The 12,510-nt window shown below is 43.4% G+C and overlaps 1 protein-coding gene across 5 annotated transcripts in view; it reads right to left on the bottom strand.

The window, feature by feature from the left end:
• baz1a (bromodomain adjacent to zinc finger domain, 1A) overlaps positions 1-12,510 on the bottom strand; it is a 112,155-nt gene that overhangs the window by 13,680 nt on the left and 85,965 nt on the right. For all 5 annotated transcript variants that reach the window (XR_015080275.1, XM_086003367.1, XM_086003365.1 and 2 more), the window contains 3 exons: positions 9,938-10,027; positions 3,770-4,017; positions 3,442-3,665 (listed from right to left, as the gene is read on the bottom strand). Coding sequence is in view for 4 of the 5 variants with exons in the window: in XM_086003367.1 (XP_085859493.1) it covers positions 3,442-3,665; positions 3,770-4,017; positions 9,938-10,027 (562 nt within the window). In the remaining variant the exon portion in view is untranslated. The remainder of the gene's footprint in view (positions 1-3,441; positions 3,666-3,769; positions 4,018-9,937; positions 10,028-12,510) is intronic.

Here is a 12,510-nt window from a genome sequence, read left to right as displayed (position 1 = left end):
GGGAAGAGTGACCATAATATGATAGAATTTAATATCGAGTTTGAAAGTGACTTAATTAAATCCGAAACTTGGGTCTTAAATCTAAACAAAGCAAACTACATAGGTATGAGGAGTTAGTTGGCCAAGGTAGATTGGGAAACTACATTAAAAAGGTAGGACAGTGGACGAGCAATGGCTAGCATTTAAAGAATTAATATATAATTTACAACAAATATACATTCCTTTAAGGCACAAAGACCCCACTGGAAAAGTGGTCCAACTGTGGCTATCAAGAGAAGTTAAAGATAGTATTAGATCAAAGAGGCTGACAAAAAGAGTTGCAAGCCTGAGGATTGAGGATTTTAGAATTCAGCAAAGGAGGACCAAGAAATTGATAAAGGGAAAATAGAATGAGAGTAAACTAGCGAGAGACATAAAAACAGATTGTAAAAGTTTCTATAGGTATGTAAAAAGGAAAAGATTAGAGAAAGTAAATGTGGGTCCCTTACAGGTTGAGACAGGAGAAATTATAATGGGGAATAAGGAAATGGCAGAGTAATTAAACAAATACCTCGTCTGTCTTCACGGAAGACACAAAAAACTTCTCGGAAATCGTGGCCAACCAAGGGTCTAGCGAGAATGAGGAACTGAATGATATCAGTATTAGTAAAAAAAAGTACTGGACAAATTAATGAGACTGAAAGCCGATAAATCCCCTGGACCCGATGGCCTACATCCTAGGGTTTTGACAGAGGTGGCTATAGAGATAGTGGATGCATTGGTAGTCATTTTCCAAAATTCCATAGATTCTAGAACAGTTCCCACAGATTGGAAAGTAGCAAAATGTAACCCTACTATTTAAGAAAGGAGGGAGCGAGAAAACGGGGAACTACAGACCAGTTAGCCTGACATCAGTACTGTAGTCGGTAAAATGCTAGAATCTATTATTAAGGACGTGGTAACAGGGCACTTGGAAAATAATAATCGGATTGGGCAGAGTCAACATGGATTTATGAAAGGGAAAGCGTGTTTGACAATTCTGTTAAGAGTTTTGCGGTTGTAACTAGCAGAATAGATAAGGGGGAACAAATGGATGTGGTGTATTTAGATTTTCAGACGGCATCTGATAAGGTGCCACACAAAATTATTAAACAAAATTAGGGCTCATGGGATTGGGGGTAATATACTAGCATGGATTGAGGATTGATTAATGGACAAAAAACAGTAGGAATAAACGGGTCATGGCAGGCTGCCACTAGTGGGATACCGCAAGGATCAGTGCTTGGGCCTCAGCTATTCACAATTTACATTAATGATTTGGATGAGTGGGACCAAATGCAATATCAAGTTTGCTGATACAAAGCTGGGTGGGAATGTAAGTTGAGAAGGATGTGAGGAGGCTTCAAGGGGCTAAGTGAGTGGGCAAGAACATGGCAAATGGAGTATAATGTGGAGAAATGTGAAGTTATCCACATTGGTAGGAAAAATAGAAAAAGCAGAGTATTTTTTAAATGGAGAGAGATTGGGAAATGGTGTTCAGAGGGACCTGGGTGTCCTTGTACACGAATCACTGAAAGTTAACATGCAGGTACAGCAAGCAATTAGGAAAAGCAAATGGTATGTTGGCCTTTAGTACAAGAAGATTTGAGTATAAGAGTAAAGACATCTTACTGCAATTATATAGGGCCCTGGTGAGACCACACCTGGAGTATTGTGTACAGTTTTGATCTCCTTACCCAAGGAAGGATATACTTGCCATAGAGGGAGTGCAACAAAGGTTCACCAGACTGGTTCCTGGGATTGGGGGATTGTCCTATGAGGACAAATTGAGTAGATTCGGCCTATATTCTCCAGAGTTTAGAAGAATGAGAGGTGATCTCATTGAAACATACAAAATTCTTACAGGGCTCGACAGGGTAGATGCAGGGAGGAGGTTTCCCCTGGCTGGGGAGTCTAGAACCAGGGGTCACAGTCTCAGAATAAGGGGTCGGCCATTTAGGACCGAGGAGGAGGAGAAATTTCTTCACTCAGTGGGTGGGAAATCTTTGGAATTCTCTACCCCGGAGGGCTGTGGAGGCTCAATCGTGAGTATATTCAAGACAGAGATGGATAGATTTTTGAATATTAAGGGAATCAAGGCATATGGGGATAATGCAGGAAAGTGGAGATGAGGTAAAAGATCAGCCATGATCTTATTGAATGGCCGAGCAGGCTAGAGGGGCCAAATGGCCTACTCCTGCTCCTATTTCTTATGTTTTTACTGGCCAGACGTTCACTTACTAATACAACAGGAAACAAATTGGCGTTTCCCTAAAATTTAAATTCTGATTAGTGACATCTTTTGAAATATTGCATTTTAAATTATTCCCAGCATCGTTTTGCTAGGACTAGCCCTATCTACAAGATGGAACTTAACCACCTTAACAATAGCTCTATTGGAAATATTCACCAAAGCCATTTGGAATTTTAAACTGGTCATGTTTGAGATTTTTGGTCCCCAAGTGTACATGTACCCTTTTATACACCAAGAGCAGTTTGAAGGGGCAGATACCATCAAATTTAATACCATGCAATTACTGTTGTCACTAATGCAAATATGCGTTGAAAGCTTCATCATAACACCCGACATATATTGGGTAGAATGTACAATCTACTGACACATGCAATATTTCTGGAGAGTAGAAGTTTACTGAGGGATGTTTGGATTCGAATGAGGATGAGAGTTTTGAATTTGATGCACTGGAGGACGGGCAGCCAATTGAGGAACAAAGTGATTTGATCATTCATGCACAACAGATCTGACAATACCATGTGATAACACTTGTATGAAGGATATGGAATCACACATTGGAAGCGCTACACTAGGTCCCATTCTCACCAAGCTACAGGCATTTAAAAGAAAATTTCAGTAATAATGAGCACCATCTGTAACCATTGCAGTCCTAACAAACATACTTCGACAAAACATTATCCGCTGTGTCACTGAACAAAGAGTAATTGCTACAGGAATGCAAGAGAGAAAAACAGGCTCTCCCCCCTTCCCCCCCACACACAATTTGGTCCAATACAGGCCCATCAACTTTAGATCAGTTTGTTACAAACAGCCCTACACAGTGGGACCTCGATTATCTACCCTCCCATTAGCTGCATTTGATTTTGCTACAACAGCTAAGTGGTCAGCTCATAGCTTTTTCCAATGGAGCACGTTTCACCAGACATGCAGATTTTTAAGCTGGTAGCAATGCTGGCTAGGTCATTGGAAATTTAGCACATATTGCCTATCGCACTTGCCTCTATAGCTGGACCATAGTTGCCATTTGGGGTGAACCATTATGTTGGATACGCTAAGTTCCCTTGTAGTGTATTTTCTTTTCTGGCTATATTGATGACCGATACTAAAACCCAACAAAACCGCTAAAGCCATAGTACAAGGCTTCAAAACAATTTGGTACTTAAAAATACCTGTTTTCCATTTCACTTTCTTCCTCAGTTTCATTTTCTTCCACTGCCTCCTTTTTCTCCTCTTCACTCTCTGCTTCCATCAGCTCCTCTTCTAAGTCCTCCACTTCAGCCACATCCTCCTCCTCCTCCTCACTGTCCAATGATGGCCTCTGTCTGGCCAATGGACGGCGAAATCGCTGTTTTGGCCTGCATTCAGGGCAGAACCAATCATCATCTGGAATGATCTAAGAGAAATTGGTCACATTAAAGAATTTTCTTTTGAGCAGCCAGAATAAAATTTTAGACTGTTTATACACGTTTTTTGTTTTAAAAAGTACTATGTACAAACCTTAACCTTTGGTCTCAAACAGTATGTGTGGTGCCCTCGATCACAGCCATCACACAACAGCATGTTTTCTGCATCTCCCTTCTTGTGACAGATCTTACAGCGAGCATTCAGCAAAGACTTGGCCCATATAATGCTACGATCCAGTGTAGAGAGATGAAGGAAAACCTGAGCTAAGCTAGTAGAAGCCACAAGTGACTCTCTCCAGCGATCTAATAATGTCTTCTGTATTTTGCCACCATCACTGGCATCTAAAATGCAAGAATTAAAGGCAGTTATTTAGGTCACTTATAAGAATTTAAAAACAAGTTTATCACAAGTTTTGCTTTCCACAGTTCACCCACTGTATTAATACAGAGGACAGATGTTGAAAACCTGCATTTACATTTACTTTTCCCATTTCATTTACCAATACTTCACTATATTAGCATTACAATACTTAAGACAGCAATAGTAATCGTATCTGCAGGATGAGGCAAAAATCAAATTTTCTGGACACTAATGACTCAATAGCCCTACTGTTTTAAAACTAGTGAAACAAAGTTTTCTGAAGAAAAAAAACACAGGAATCAGATACTTATATTCCGAGAAATAGAAGTCAAAGCGTTTTAACAACCTTCATTCAGGATTTAAGTGTATGGTCCAAATCAATTTATTAAAAACTACAGCAAATCTACAATGTATTAAATGCAATTATATACTAGAATAATTGCCTGTACACAACCCAGTTACTCCCATTAACTGATTATTACTGAGTTACAGCCATCATTTGCAATCACTGAACAAATCTGCAACTGAAACAAATTATAGGACATTGCAGGACAGGAGGTGGCAATTCGGCCAGTTGTGCCTGTGCCAGCTCTTTTGAAAAAGCAGTCCAATTTAGTCCCACACCCCAGCTTTTCCCCCCCTATAACCCTGCAAATTAGTCCCCTTCAGGTACATGTCCAATTGCCTTTTGAAAGTTCCTATGGAATTTGATTCCACCACCCTTTCAGGTAGTGTGTTCCAGATCTTAATAGCCCTCAAAAGAATTCTCTTAATTTCCAAATTATTTTAAATAACCTCTGGTTACTGACCCACTTCCCAGAGGAAATAGTTTCTCCCTACTTGCTTCATCAAAACCCCATATAATTTGGAATAACTCTATTAGGTCTCCTCTGAACCGTCTCTGCTCCAAAGGAGAACAATCCCAGCTTCTCCAATCTCTCCACATAACTGAAGTAGTTCATCCCTTGTATCATCCGGGTAACCCTCCTCTGTACCCTCTCCAAAGCCTTGACATTCTTCCTAAGGTGTGGTGCCCAGAATTATACACAATACTCCAGCTGAGGCCTAACCAGAGATTTGTAAAGGTTTAGCATGACTTACTTGTTTTTCTATTCAATGCCCCTATTTACAAAGCCAAGTGTTCCATACACTTCCTTAACTGTCTTACCAAGTTGCCCTGCCACCTTCAAAGATTTGTGAAAATGCACGCCCAGGTCCCTCTCTCTTGCACTCCCTCAAAAAATAGTACCATCTAGATTATACTGCCTCTCCATGTTGTTTCTCCCAAAGTGCATCACTTCACACCTTGAGCACATTAAATTGCATCTGCCATGTGACTGCCCATTTCACCAGTCTGTCCATGTCCTCCTGGAATCCGCTACTATCCTGCTCACTATTTACTACGTTGCCAAATTTTGTATCATCCGCAAACTTCAAAATTGTACTCCATGTTCAAATCCAGGTCATTTATATACAAGAAAAACAATTATCCTAATATACTGACCCCGGGGGATTCCACTGCCTACGTCTCTGCAGTCAGAAGGACATTCGTTCACCACTACTCTACCTCCTATCCCATTGCATACCCAAGATACCTTTAATACCATGTGCTTCTATTTTCCAAATAAGTCTGTTATGTGGTACTTTATCAAATCCTTTTGAAAGTTTGGAAAGACAATTATCTACTACACGACCTTTATCAACCCTCTGTTACTTCAAATGAAGTCAATCGGGTTAGTCAGACACGAGTGCCTTTAACAAATCCATGCTGACTGTCCCTTACTAACCCATGCTTCCCCAAATGAGAATTAATTTTGTCCTCGACAATGATCTCTAGTAGTTTTCCCACCACTGACGTTAGGCCGATTGGCCTGTAGTTACCAGGTTTATCCCTCTTTTGAGCTGGGTGTAATATTTGCAATCCTCCAGTCCTCTGGCACTACTCCCATATCCAAGGACGATTGAAAGATTGTGGTCAGAGCTTCTGTTATTTCAACCCTAGCTTTCCTCAGCAACCTTGGATGCATCCTATCTGGACAGGGTGACTTGTTAATTGTGTGATGCCAAACTACTCAGCACCTCCTTCCTAGCTATTTTTATCCTATCCAATATCTCTACACCCCCCCCCCCCCCCACTTCATCCAGGGACCTCTAGCTTTGGATGCTCCATCCTTCCTCATTATGGGAATATGCTTGGTTTGTACCCCAACTTTCTCCACCTTTAAGACCTACCATTGCACATTTACTGTTTTCCTGGCTGATTTTTGATTTGAGAAGGGATCTAGGTGGATTGGAAACACTGAAATTGGCTCACTTCCAGTTGGGCATTTTCATCATTGATTTTTCTTTGTCCCTTTCCATAACTACTTTAAATCTAATTTTATTATGGTCACTATTGCACAGATGTTCTCACTGGAACACACTCCACTTGCCTACCTTCATGCCCCAGAACTAGGCCGAGCACTACTTCCTTCCTCGTTGGGCTAGAAACATACCAATTAAGAAGTTCCCCAGTACACATTTTAGGAAATTTCACCCTCCTTGCCCTTTACTATTCCTCCCCGCGCCCCCCCCCCCAAAAGTCTATATTAGGATAATTGAAGTCCTCTATTGCTGCTGTATTATTTATACATTTCTCAGAAATGTTCCTACAGATTTGCTCCTCTATCTCCTTCTCACTATTTGCAAGTCTATAGTAAATATCCACCAATGTCACAGCTCCTTTTCTGTTCCTCAACTCTAAAGCAAATAAATTCAGTCTTTGAACCCTCTCGTATACCGTCCCTCCGTAGAACTGTAATATTATCATTGATCAATACTACCATCTCCCTTCCTGTCTTTTGCCTTCCCTATCCCTTCTGAATACATTGATAGCCAGGAATGTTTAGTTCCCATTCCTGCCCATGTTTATGCCAGGTCTCGTTATAGTGACTTTTATCATAACCCCATGTGTCAAACTTATTTTAACATTCCTCACATTAACACATGCATTCCAACACAATGCTAGACTGATTTGCTTTTTTCCCTCCATCTAATTCCTGCTCGTTCTACACTATTTTTTGTCCCTCCTAGTTTTCCAAGCACCTTGTCTCTCCGCTCTGCTGAGTCTTGGTGCCCCTCCCTAGTTAGTTTATACCCTCCCCCACAGCACGAGTTCACCTCCCCACGAGGACAATGGTCCCAGCCCCGTTCAAGTTCAACCCTTTCAGCTTGGACAGGTCCCTACTGCCCCAGAACTGGTCCCAATGCCCCAGGAATCTGAAGCCCTTCCTCTTGCACCACTTCTCCAGATACCTGCACTATCTTCCTCCTTCTGTACGCACTAGCACTGGGAGTAATCCAGAGATTACCACCTTTGAGGTCCTGTTCTTTATAATCTTTTTCCTAGCTCCTGAAACTCTACCTGCAGGACCTCAACCCTTTTCCGACCTATGTCATTGGTTCCAACATGGTCCATGACTTCGGTTTCCCTTCCCCTCACAATGTCCTGCACCCATTCAGCAATATCCTTTACCCTGGCACCAGGGAGGTAAACACATCATTCAGGACTCACGTCTGTGGTTGCAGAAACGCCAGTCTATACCTGACTATTGAATCTTTTATAACAACTGCATGTCTGCACTTTGTGCACCTCTGTGCAGCCACACCTCCCAGTGTGTCATGAATTGCTTCTGACCATACTTCCCCAGGGTGTCATCACCCTCACTGGTATTCAACAATGAATATGGGTTTGTGAGTGCCACACTCCCAGGGCATTCCTGCACTGCCTGCTTGTTTCTCCTAGTCTGCCAAGTGGTCATCCACTCCCTCTCCTCCTGAACTCTCCGTAGCTGTGGGATGACCACCTCCTGGAATGTGCTATCCACAAAACACTCAGCTTCCCATATGCACTGTAATGATGCCAGCCACCCCTCAAGCTCAAACTCTCATCTTGAGCAGTTGGCATATGTGGTTTTCCAAGACACAGAGTGTTGAGCTCCCACATGGCACAGGATGTGCATGCGAGCTGTCCTGTCAGGTTAGCCAACAGTTATTTCAAACTATTTGTTTAGCTTTAAGGCTATTTAACTGTCTAGCTAACACAAACGCTAACCAATAAACTAAATAGTTATCTGTAACTTTACTTGCTACTCCTCCTTGTGTTGTGACGTTGAGAAAGGTGTTTTACTCGAGTGGCATTTACTCCTTACACTGAACTTTTACTTTTGATCTTGAACTAACTAGTCCAGGCATAAAGGGGGGGGGGGGGGGGGGAGAAATTCAGTGGCATCCCCTTTGGGGCGCTACTTTTAGCACTCCTGCGCTATAAATTCAGTGGTAGCGCCCCAAGCAGGAGGCAGGGAGCTACTGGAAGCGCTCCCCGTCCTTCTTGGGGCGCTACCAGTGAATTGTGCGGCACTATGTGCACCAGCGCCATGCGCGTCAGCACATAGCGCCGCGTTATTACAGGCCTCCCTCTCCTGATTAAAGGGGAGGGGCCTAGCACTGCACTCGAGCGGAGTGCCGGGCTGAGCAATCGCAGCCGGCACCCCGAAGAAAGAAGGGGAAGGGGCAGTTGCTGGCAGTCAGGCAAAAAAAAGGCCGCCTGACACCTGCCCTTTAACTTGCGTCACCGCAGCTGAAAAAGTGCACCCGGCCCTGTCGGACATATCATCTGGCGATAGGTCAGGGGGCGCAACTGAAGTTTGCGGCCGGGGCGCTGCGCATGCCAATGAATTTCGCGGTAGGAGTTAGCGGCGACATGTCCGGGCGCTAGTGGCTTTGCGTCCCATGGGCCGCTAACAGGAGGCGCAAAGCAACCAAATTTCCCCCCCCCCAAAAGTATTATATAGACTGGGCATGTCACAGCTTAATACATTACAGCTCTTGGTAACAAAAAGCCTATATTTCTGTTGAACTTTGATTATATTACATATCAATTAACTTAAGAAATGGAACTGCACAGACTCAATGAAACAACAGAAGACATTAAGACAACCACCTCATGTCAGAATTTAGTAGGTTCTTAATGTTTAAAAAAATTAGCTTAATGCAAAAAAAAACTATATACTGTAATCATACATATCTAACACTTAAGAGCACATTATTCCATTGGTTAGCAGTCACCAGGTGACCTTTTAATTTTTGTGGCAGCAACCTGAAAATATGTAAAATTGGATGCAGCTCCAAAATACCACAGCTAACCATGATGCAGGTTTTTATTTTGAAGTCCTGGGCATGGAAATTTGAATGAATTTTGTAGAAATCGCACTTACCCTGAAATATCTTTCGATACGAGATGTTCCTAAAGCTGCTTTACCATATCTACCAGTGGCTGCAATAGTATTTCCTCTAAAAATAAGCCAGCTCTCAAATTTACATACAAGACTTTTTTTTTAAATAAAGTAATTCTTCAACATTCCTACTCAAACCTAAAAAAAGTCTTGTGGCCATTTGGTTAGTCCTTTACTAATCACCCCAATTGCTGTTAAACAAAGTGACTGATAGCGTTTCAGTTCTGACGAAGGGTCAACGGTTTCTCTCTCCACAGATGCTGCCTGACCCGCTGTGTATTTCCAGCATTTTCTGTTTTTATTTCAGACTTCCAGCATCTGGCTTTTGTATGCTTGTTTAAAATTTCTCTATTGGAGTAAATTAACCATCAAGGAATAAAATAACTATTTCAGGACTACAATGTTTATTTTGTCAATTGAAAGATGCTTTCTTTTTCACAACCTAAAAGCTTACTACTTCTAAATGCAGATTTTCTACAAAACCAGACCCCAAACAAATTTCATATCCAAGCAGACAAATATTTTGAAGTCTTTTGATAAGCAGTTCTTAATATAGTCCGAACTCACCAACAAGCTCAAACATTTATATTTCTTGGCAAGTGACTCAAGACACTTATAAAATACACACCATCTTTTTCACTGGATTGATCTTCATTCTTTTTCTTATCATCTTTCTTCTTCTTGTCTTTTTGTTCCTTTTTAACATCATCGGAGTCTCCTATTTGAAGTGAAAGGATTTCTAATTAAATGACGTTTAAAAATGTATTAAAAAGTTTTAAATACATTACGATTCCTAAATGCTGAACTGAACAAACTGCAGCAATAATAGAAAAGCAAAATACTGCGGATGCTGGAAATCTGAAATAAAAGCAGAAAATGCTGGAAATACTCAGGTCAGACAGCATCTGTGGCAGGAAACAGTTAATGTTTCAGGTCGATGACCTTTCGCCAGAACTGGAAAAAGTTAGAGATGTAACAGATTTTAAACAAGTGCAGGGGCAGGGAAAGAGGGGAGGGGAGGAAAGAACAAAAGGTAAGGTCTGTGACGGGATGGAAGGCAGGAGAGATTAAATGGCAAAAGGGATGATGGTGCAAGGCAAAAGGAGATGGTAATGGGACAAGTTAAGAAACAAAAGACGAGTCTAGAAGAGGTGTAAATGGGAATGGCAGATTCATCAACAGCTGCCATGTGAAAAAAATAGGGACAGAGGTTAAGGTCCGAGAACCTTCTTCCCCATCACTTTCCTCTGACCCCATCCCTTCTTCCAATTTCACCCCCTGCCATGTTTTCACTATCCCTTCTGACCTTCCCCTTTCTGACCCCAAATGATCAGTCCTGAGCTTTATCTCCTTACACCCCCACCTCAATGAATTTCGAGCTCGGCATGACACAGAGCTCTTTTTCCGTCGCCTTTGTCTCCGTGCCCACTTCTTTGGCCAGTCACCCCCCCCCCCCCCCCACAACACAGTTGACCCTTTCTCAGTTTTCAGAATTCTCATTTTACCTGGACCCCTCCCCCCTGGCCTCTTGCCCACTCCAGATCTTTTCCTTGCAAATTGCCGGCGTGACATCGCGAGGTTCGGATCGGTCATGGCCCTGTGGGTAGCGGAGCGGGCCCAGGGGCCGTGTAGCCTGATCCTGCTCCTATTTCGTGTGTCTAATTCTGTTAGATTCAGGAGATGGGTCGGTGATAGTGGATTGGCAGTTAGGATCAGATCAGCCATGATCTTATTGAATGGCGGAGCAGGCTCGAGGGGCCAACTGGCCTACTCCTGCTCCTATTTCTTATGTTCTTATGTCTCAATTTTTCTGCTCCCCTCACTCACTCCAACTTACCACCCTCTGAAGTTGCAGCACTCCGTTCTCAGATCTAACCCCAACAGAGTCATTAAACCTGCTGACAAGGGTGGCGCTGTTGTTGTTTGGCAAACTGACCTCTACCTTGCGAAGACTGAACACCAACTCTCTGACACCTCCTCCTACCTCCCCCTGGACCATGACCCCACTACCAAACATCAAGCCATCATTTCCAAGACTGTCACTGACCTCATCTCCTCTGGAGATCTTCCCTCCGCTAAACTCAGAGACCCCCAACCCTGCACAGCCCACTTCTACCTCCTTACCAAGATCCACAAACAGGATTGCCCTGGTAGACCCATCGTTTCAGCCTGTTCTTGCCCCATGGAACTTATCTCTTCCTATCGCGACTATTTTTTCCTCCTTGTCCAGTCTCTTCCCACCTACATCCGCGACTCTTCAGACACCATCCGCCACTTAGTTTCCTGGCCCCAGCCGTCTCCTTTTCACCATGAACGTCCAATCCCTCTACACCTCCATCCCCCACCAAACAGCCTGAGGGCGCGCCGCTTCTTCCTTGAACAGAGGCCCCACCAGTTCCCATCCACCACCACCCTCCTCTGCCTGGCTGAACTTGTTCTCGCATTGAACAACTTCTCCTTTGACTTCACTCACTTCATCCAAATTAAAGGTGTTGCTATGGGAACCCACATGGGTCCTAGCTATGCCTGCCTTTTCATGGGATATGTGGAACATTCTTTGTTCCCGTCCTACTCAGGTCCCCTCCCTCACCGCTTTTTCCGGTACATCGATGACTATCGGTGCCGTTTCCTGCTCTCGCCCTGAACTAGAAAATTTCATTCACTTTGCTTTCAATTTCCACCCTTCCCTCACCTTCACATGATCCATCTCCAACTCTTCCCTTCCTCGACTTCCGTCTCCATTTCTGGGGATAGGCTTTTGACAAACATTCACTACAAGCCCACTGACTCTCAGCTACCTGGACTGCACTTCCTCCCACCCCGCTTCCTGCAAGGACGCTATTCCATTCACCTAGTTTCTCCGTCTCCGCCACATCTGCTCTGACGATGCCACCTTCCATACTAGTGCTTCCAATATGTTTTCCTTTTTCCTCAACCGAGGATTCCCCTCTACTGTGGTTGACAAGGCGCTTGACCGTGTCCGTTCTATTTCCCGCACTTCTGCTCTCACCCCTTCCCCTCCCTCGCAAAACCACGATAGGGTTCCCCTTGTCCTCACCTTTCACCCCCACCAGCCTCCACATTCAACATATCATTCTCTGCCATCTTCAGCATGATCCCACCACCAGACACATCTTCCCCTTCCCTCCCAGCATTCAGAAAGGACCGCTCCCTCCGCAACACCCTGGTCCACTCCTCTAT

The sequence above is a fragment of the Somniosus microcephalus genome, chromosome 12 (genome assembly GCF_052327205.1).
Source record: "Somniosus microcephalus isolate GS21.2 chromosome 12, FLI_Smic_1.0, whole genome shotgun sequence".
Taxonomy (NCBI): domain Eukaryota; kingdom Metazoa; phylum Chordata; class Chondrichthyes; order Squaliformes; family Somniosidae; genus Somniosus; species Somniosus microcephalus.
Note: the sequence above shows the minus strand (reverse complement) of the source record. Positions and strands in the feature narration are given on the sequence as shown.